Here is an 8,925-nt window from a genome sequence, read left to right on the forward strand (position 1 = left end):
TACTTTCGTTATCAAATAATATATTTCCTGAAAATTTCATCGTAATTTCTCTAGCCATTTTTAAGTGAAAGCTTAATCTACAAGCAGACACATATGATTTGTAAATATAAAGAAATAATAATATAATGTGCATCATTATTGAAATTTATCTTTTACAAACTTACTAGTTTCGCGCATGTGCGTTTAGTTATAAATCTATTGTACAACATTGCCATACCACAGAGTGGTGTCTTCGGATTTTATCAATTAAACGATTTATATGTAATAGTTACATTTATTAATTAAGTATAAAACAACATATATAAATAAAATGTATTTACTAGATTACAGAAACTATTGACAATTAATTGTGTCGCCCGCCAGTTACGGTTTCCAACTGTCAGCCATAATATGTTCACTATGAACTATAAAATGATACGGTCGTCACAAATATAGTTTTGCAGGATCTTAATTCGCAATTTAGCGTCTAAATCAAAATAACCTTTGGTTAATTTAGACGCAAAATTGCCGAGTTTCTTTAGTTTTATACATTTCGACCTTTATATAATTTATCTCTGGATCGTATTTGGGGTACGAAGGTAGAACACTTCAGTGCTCAGGAAAGGCAACACATCCGTGAAGATCTTCGTGTTTATAAGTATCAGTAGCCATATTTACATTACATGGTCCCTCAACAGGTTTGCCACTTAAAAACTATTTAAGATTTAGAATTTTGATTGTAATAATTTGAAGTGGGGGATCCCATTATATTTTTTACCAAAATTAACATTCCTATTTTGAATTCTAACTTGTCTCCGGTGTTCATTTTTTTCATGTACGAGCGAAAACTTAGCAAATATTTTGTATCATCATCATCATCACCATCATCGTCATCTTTTGTTTGACGTCTTTTGTTTGCTTTTCTCCGAGTTTCATATATCAGATCACATACTTCAGTATTTACATCTATTCTCTGTTTTTCCTCCTCGATTTCACGTTTAATAATTGGTTTAATCATTGTTTCACACAGCGGATCTTCGAATTCTTGCTCTTCTGTTTCTTCTTCTTCTTCTATGCTAGAAGACTGGGTATCTTCATTGTTGGCTATGTTGCCATCAGAACTGTGGAAATTTTTACTCGTTTAATTACAGAGGATATTAATTTAAATGCAAGATGTTTAATTTTAGACGGAAAACGATTTACTAGCGACTTACGATCTACATTTGAGACTGATTGCCCGGTCGTAACAATGTAGATAACAAATCAATATTAATCTGAGAAATGGCAAGTAAATTCGCATCATACTACGTTGGTTTCTAATATTTCCAGTGAATGGGTATATCAAGTACCATTCAACCATTGGAAAAATGCATTTCAAAAATCATACACAGCATTATTGCAATTCCAAACCTCACATCACATCTCAGCAGCAAAAGTTGCAGAGCGTTAAGAAGTGGATTTCAATTTGAGCCGTCAATATCAAGGTTTGGGAATTCCTAATTCTATACTAGGTTTTGAGTTAAATTCAAAAATTTCGCATAAATAATACATTCAGAGATTCTGCGGCGTGTTCAGTAGCCATTTAGTAAAAAGACACTTACTATCGTGGCCTGTTAAAGACAGGATCCAGAAAGGTTAAGAGGTCCGCATAAATATATCGTTTCTTCAATTCAGGTGAATCCGGCGGTAAGTTTTTTACTTTTGATAAATACTTTCTGTAACAATCTCTTATGTTCGTCCATTTCTTCTTGGAGTCTGCAGCTGTAAATAAATTAATACGTTTAAAACTAATAACTGCATAGCTGACGTATGCGATCTGAAAATAAAGTTACATGAGTATACACTAAAAGGAACTTCTAGAGCAAGAAATATGACACCTAAGTCCCTAAGAATAGTTTTGTGGATTGCAGGTTCGAGTCCTGCCACGGTCGTTTATGTGGTGGATAATATTATATATGTTTGTATGTCGGTTCTTTATGTGCAGAAAGCTATTGCATCTACTCTATAACTATATATGTATAAATCGATGTAAAGACTAAAATAAAATTGGTATATTTTTCTTACGTCACAAAATTAACAAATCAAACTATATACATTCTTTTTAAAGGTAAAAAAGTAACTTTTAAATGGCCAGCAATAAACTATGAAGTCCATAACAAATAGCAAGATTTGAGAGGTACCATCAATAAAAGACGTCACAAAGCGACTTGATTTTTTTTTCGGACTACTCTAATGCTGTTTGCTGCAGCTGGGCTTTACAGCTTTACCGGACGTTAGGAGGCGAGTGCAGATGGCACTCCAAACCCGCGGAAGGACTTATGGAGCGGCTGAAGGCCAGCTCCTGCCTGACGTATACGACTTTAGTCTGAGGGCACCACTAGGTGTTCAAACTTCGGCTCAGGGCATCATAATTTTGATCCCCGTTTAAATTGGATGGGGGTTCGATCGGAGGGGACAAAGCGACTTGATGTCACGGTGCTGCTTATATATACGTATAAGCGATGGTTGTCACTATTATAAAAAAAATTGTATTGTAACGATACTGTAGTAACGAGTACCGTTTATTCAGTACGTACGGGTATAGCATTTGTTTCAGAACCCTAATAACTATATTTTACGATAGTAGTTGAACAGTTGGAGGTTGCAACTCTTAAGCATAATTTATATTAACAAGTTATCTAAAATATAAATTTGTATGTATTTATTTCATATGTATAAATTAGTAACTATGTTCTAAATTTATAAACTATGTTTGATACTACTCTAAATTACATATTACTTCATTTCCTGTTTTATTTCCCCGTTTTGATGCAAAATTTGACTAATGGCAATACAAAAGTCCAAGCAAAAGGAAGAAAAAAGCAGACCTGAAACATCATATTTGTTAAACATCAAACAAGCGCCATCTATGTTTGATGTCTAGTACCAATTAGAAGAATATTTACAAAATTTATACTTTTTGCAGAAAGCATGTTTACACGCTTTTTATAAAAAGCAGAGTCGTTTAGTTACGTTTTTCTTATAGTGACCAACTCATGCCTGACTTATCAATAATAACAGAATAACTTACCTCTAACCTTCTTTTCGTTTTCACAAATATTAACCCAATCCGAATATAACTGATTATTAATACTATCCCATGCTTTATCTTTTACAGGACGATTGTTGTAATCTTCATGTCTTATATTCCATAAACACGGATATTTACGCATACTACCGATAAATATTTCTACTTCTTTATGCATGACCGTACGGTACGAATCCCGCACGACTTATGTTCAACTACAAATCGAACGGTCAAACCCGAAGTATCTTTCGCTAGTCAGATATAAAAATAAGATTAGTGAAGCTTTGGATAATTGTAATTATACACTAATAAGCATAGATCAAACGGACTTACACTAAACGGTGTACTACTATTAGTATTTTAATGTGTTTAGGTGCTCTCGGCGCCATTTTGACAAGAATCCACAGACTATAAATAACCTATTGGTTTTGGGCAGTGTTGCCAACAATGAACAAACCCACTAGAACGAACACAGAAAACAAACACACATGTTAAATAATATTTCTGCATAAAAAGTCTTGCATTATAATGTATTAATTAAATAGAATACCAATATAACCATTCTCAATTCTGATTTAAACTGTAAGTTGAGGTCTTGGACATACTTTACTTCAGCTCTAATTATCTGAAAGGTAACGACAAATAGAGTATCCCTAGATACATATTAGTTACTAAACCAAGCGCAAGTGGTACTCGTTACGTTACTATTGTTATCGTTACGATATATTTAGTTACAATTGAAAACGCACTATTTCATTTTAAGCCAGACCTATTCTTTCTATCTAAGCCATATCTATTATTTCATAGTAATCTGTAAATGTTCTCTTTTTAAACTTTACACGGTACTGTTTTGTTTAAGTCATATTTTTCTTTAAATTGCACTTCCTCTTTATAGTCAAAATTATTGAAGTAATTTTTCAATGATTAAATCGATTTTCATATTAATATGTAATATTATCTTGTCTGTGATTTAGAAACATAGGTACGTGAATAAAGATATTTTGATATGATTTGAATGGTATCGTCAGGTTCTGTTAATTAAAAGATTTATATGTAAATTGTCTTATTTATTTGAGTTTTTATGACAGTCTATATTATAATTATCACATAAAACATTTAAGAAGATATCATATTGTTATTTAATTTATTAACCGGGTCTTAACACGAATAATTTTATGGCAAATAAAGGTATTTACCTCTCTCGACGTTTCGACTAAGTTAAGACCCGGTTAATAATTTAAATAATGTATATTAAACAAGAAAGTTTAAAATTAACTATATCATATTATTGCTGTGTGTATAACTCAGGAATAGAACATAACTTCATAGACTCATTACTTAGTCGTATAATTTTCGCCGAATTTATATTTCAACATTGCTCTCGCAGTATCTCGATCTAGGTTATTTTCATTTTGTTTTATATTTACATAAATTCAATTATTCTGTCTCGCCTATTTTTACCGTCAAGCAGTTTGCTTTACAACCAATGTTTTGGTTAGAATTATTAATTACACTGCTAGGAATAAATTATCACTGGTGTCAAACATTCGTTTGGATAGATCTTTACCTTCGGAGATATAGAACTATTTTTAATGAGGATTGCTGTTGATTGACAGTGAGAAAAGATATAGAATTCGAGGTAGCTGCAGCGTTTAGTCTTCTGGAATAGCAAGGCATGAGTATTACGGGTGTCACATGATGACGTGGTGTTGTTCAATTAACAAACTGATGTTTGTCACTTATCATCAGGTCAGTTTGCCGTACAATAAAAATATTTAGAGACTAGAAATTCTAATAATTTGAAGTCGATGACCCCATTATGTTTTTCACCAATTCTAACATTCCTATTTTGAAGTCTATCTTTTCTCCGGTGTTCATTTTCTTCATGTACGAACGAAAACTTAGCAAATACTTTGTATCATCGTTATCATCGCCATCATCGTGATCTTTCATTTGCCGCCTTTTGTTCGGTTTTGTTTGTGTCTGAGTCTGATATAACAGATTCCGTACTTGACTAGGTACGTCATTGCTCGCCTTCTCCTCTTCAATTTCAGGCTTAATCATTATCTCACATAGCTGATCCTCAAAATCCTGGTCTTCTGTCTCTTCTTCTTCCTCTTCTTCTACGCTAGATGACTGGGTATCTTCATTTGTAGTGGAGTTGCCATCAAAACTATGAAAGTAAACATATACATACTTAATTACTGTTATCTCAGATTGAGTAGTCAGAGGCATTATCAACTGTCGACGTCGTGGTGAACGCAACGTTTGACATGTCCACATTTCTCTCTTCATATTTGAATACAACGTGACGGGGGGCGAGCCTACCGTCGTCCATTGGATTAATTTTGATGTTATGTGAATACATGGTATATAGATAATATACCATGTATTCCTTATAAAAAAATATTTATGTATTAATAACATTAATTGTTCTCTAAAACTGATAACAGAAACTCTGCTTAGCTTTGACTCTAGATGGCGCTGGTGGTGGTGATGGTGTGAATTGTCCTCAGACATTGTTATTAGTATCAATATCAAAAGAGATTGATCGAAGATCATAACAAATGGCAATTGCTCCACCAACTAGAACGCGGCTCTTAAATTATGAATGACTGACCGAACTATTAAGTTAAAACAGACTTACTATCTTGGTATGTTAAAGACTGGATCCATAAAAGATAATAGGTCGGAATAAATATATCGTTTGTGTTTCAAAGCTGCTTCTGGGGTTAAGTTTTTCATTCTTGTCCAATCCCGTCTGTAACAATCTCTTATGTTCGTCCATTTCTTTTTGGTATCGGCAGCTGCAAATAAATGGTCAAATTTAAAATGAATCTAATCATGTCAAAATATAATAATAGTAATAATCTCAGGACAATTCACACAGCGCCATCTAGACCCAAGTTAAGCTAGCTAAAGCTTGTGTTATGGGTCCTAGACAACTGATACAAATACATAGATCTATTTTTTTTTCGTAAATACATACATATTATACATAGAAAATACCCAGACCGATACAAACAATCATACTCATGAATACAAATGTTTGTGCCGTGCGAGGAATCGAACCCGCGACCATCGGTCGTAAAGCGGTAGACTAGACCGCTAGACCACCGAGGTCGTCAATATCATTATTTGTAGTCTATTAGTTGATCAGATTTTTTTGAAACGCTCAAATCTGTCAAGACGTCTTAAATTACCTGACCAATATATGTCGGATGTGTAGTTTCATGGCGTATATACACTGATGTTGGTGTATAAAAGGCTTTTTTATTTTAATTTTCGCCGAATTCATCGTATTACAAATACTGTACAGTGTCCAAACATAAAGCGATAACTACACAGACTCCACACTGCGTGTATATGTGTAGCTTATAATATATATGGTACATTTGTGTATACTTACATTGTAGGTAGCGTTTCTTAATTCCAATAAGTAAGTCACATTTTAATGCAAAATCTTTAAGATAAAAAAGAGAAAGACTATTTACTCTCTTAAATCCGATTACGTTATGAAGTATAGACATTTTTCAAAATATAATTCATAAGAACAATACACAATATATAATTTTTTTTTTTTGTCAATGTCGTATATAGTTCTAGGGGAATGTTAACAAGGGTATTTATAACAGAGTAATATAATACTTTCTGGTATTCACTGTCACGTGACTGACTATGAAATTTTTGAATTCTCAAAAGATTTCGTGTTCGCAAGTTCAAGATTGTTTCCGAAACTAATAATCTTAAGGTAACGAGATCTATGTAATTAATGGAAACAGCTGCTGTACCGAAGTAACGTGCCGGTATTTTGTAATTCTTGTAGTTGCTTAGATACTGTAGTTACCCTTAGTTACTGCAGTTACATGGTTACTGTAGTCAATATGTTACATACGGTAGCTGGTTATTATAGTTACATAATTACTGAAATTGAAGTAAAAATGAAAAGTATTTATTTATAATGGACACTTTTTTATCGCTTTTTCACGTTTTATATGTCAAAAACTTTAACCATAAAGAGAAAGTACATGTTATTATAGTTGCGGGCTTTAAAAATAAAGACCAAATTATTTATGGTATAAGAAAACAAGAACGTAGTAGTGTGGTTTATGAAAACCGGATGGTTTACTCATCTGCTCAAATCATTTACAATGGCGGCGTACCAGAGGAGAATGTGATGAGGATTAAATTAGAGCCACTCATGGCGAATTCAGTAGTAATTAACCACAATAGTTTCCAGAGAGAACCGCGTTAAGGTCGACCCTTTACTAGCAATGGGTTCACTAGTTTTCATCAAATATATCTACTTTCCACCGAGTGATCACGTCACTTGCGTGGCGTGGCGGCGTTAAGCCGGCTCGGCGAGCTAAGCCATGATTACCGCCACACAATGCCTACAGGCGGCTGTTGAGGCCAGCTGGTAAAAGAATGACGCTGGGGTGGTTCAGCAGTATGCCCGGGCAAAGAGCACAGCTCGAGGCCCGCACCCTGCGGTCCGTAGGGACCAGCGGATGACTCAAACATCCATCTACATAGTACAGTTGAGGACGGTTTAAAAACTAAAATGAAACAAACAAACTTTAAATTGTAACGCCGTTGGTTTCCAATAAATAAAATAAAAACTAGAACAAATACGGCCTAAAAATTGGTGGTAGTCAATTGTACACTAGTAACGTAACGGTACTGTAGTTTAATAATTATTGAGTACGGGTACTTTATTTATTGTTACTTTTACAGCCCCAATTGAACTAAATTAAAATATAATTAAAGGGATGTCATCGTATTTGACTGTTTGTATTTTAAGACATGATAATAGCGCCATCTTTATTTAGCGGCCAGTATCATTTGAAATTTATTTAGAAAATATATGCTTTTTACGAAAAGCACGTAGTCGTGCTTTTTAAGAAAAGCAGACATGTTAACGTTATTTCCTATGTCAACCCATATCTACTTATGACTTATCAATACATTAGATAATAAAAATACTTACCTTTAACCTTCTTTTTGTTTTCACTAAGTTCATACCAGTCTGAATGTAATTGACTATTAATATATTCCCATGCATCGTCTTTTATAGTTCGATTGTTATAATTCTCATGTCTTATATTCCACAGACACGGAAATTTTTCAATATTACTGATCAATGACTCTGTGCCCCTGTGCATGACAATACGGTAGCAAATCGGTCCGATTTATGTTCAACTACTAATCGAACGGGCAAACCCACCGTGTGGTTTGCTACATAAACAAAAATGGCGATATATTGGCGGGAGCGCGCCTTCCAGTAGCCTTTATTATCACAAATTACTTAAAAAACTACGTTATATTAAAAGTGACGCACCATTCTATAATCTTTAGCACCAACACTAGTATATTTAGATACTTTCGTCGCCATTTTGACAACCCGATTTTAGGGTTGCCAGCTCTAATAAGTTTTTGGCTTATGTAGAGATATAGGTACAGGCTCCGGTAATATATAAATAATAATACATTTTTGACATGTTAAATTGAATTGAACATTACTACGAGGACGAACATATTATTGTACCTCTTATGGAAATTTCATTTCATTAATAAAGATGTAATTTTCATATTTTTTCATTTAATATTTCATTGATTTATATAAATAGGTTAGAAATATCCGATTGACTGACTTCACATATTAGGTTTTAAAATCGTGTGGTATAGTGTCTATGCGGTTTTGCGGTTAATGTGTCATTTTATTACTAGGAATTGCAATAAAATGATGCAATTAGGGTCTATTAATTAAGCAAAAGATTAATATATGATTAATTGTTTTTATTCATTTTAGTAGATATTACAATTCTATATTTTAATTATTACAAAACTATGAGTATTCTAAGATAATTTGTGCACAT

General features: G+C 33.3%; 1 protein-coding gene across 2 annotated transcripts; it reads right to left on the reverse strand.

The window, feature by feature from the left end:
- Positions 1–266: 266 nt before the first annotated feature.
- LOC131845342 (uncharacterized) lies at positions 267–8,439 on the reverse strand. 2 transcript variants are annotated; one of them, XM_059194392.1, is made up of 3 exons: positions 8,037–8,439; positions 1,581–1,740; positions 267–1,100 (listed from the first exon to the last, which is right to left on the reverse strand). In XM_059194392.1, exons 1-3 carry the CDS (start codon positions 8,209–8,211, stop codon positions 698–700), a joined length of 738 nt encoding a protein of 245 aa, XP_059050375.1. In that variant the 5' UTR covers positions 8,212–8,439; the 3' UTR covers positions 267–697. The 2 variants fall into 2 exon arrangements, with proteins under 2 accessions (XP_059050375.1, XP_059050376.1); XM_059194393.1 differs by lacking the exons at positions 267–1,100; positions 1,581–1,740 and adding exons at positions 4,147–5,219; positions 5,694–5,853.
- Positions 8,440–8,925: the final 486 nt, after the last annotated feature.

The sequence above is a fragment of the Achroia grisella genome, unplaced genomic scaffold (genome assembly GCF_030625045.1).
Source record: "Achroia grisella isolate CSIRO2021 unplaced genomic scaffold, CSIRO_AGI_Agris_v1 utg461, whole genome shotgun sequence".
NCBI lineage: Eukaryota > Metazoa > Arthropoda > Insecta > Lepidoptera > Pyralidae > Achroia > Achroia grisella.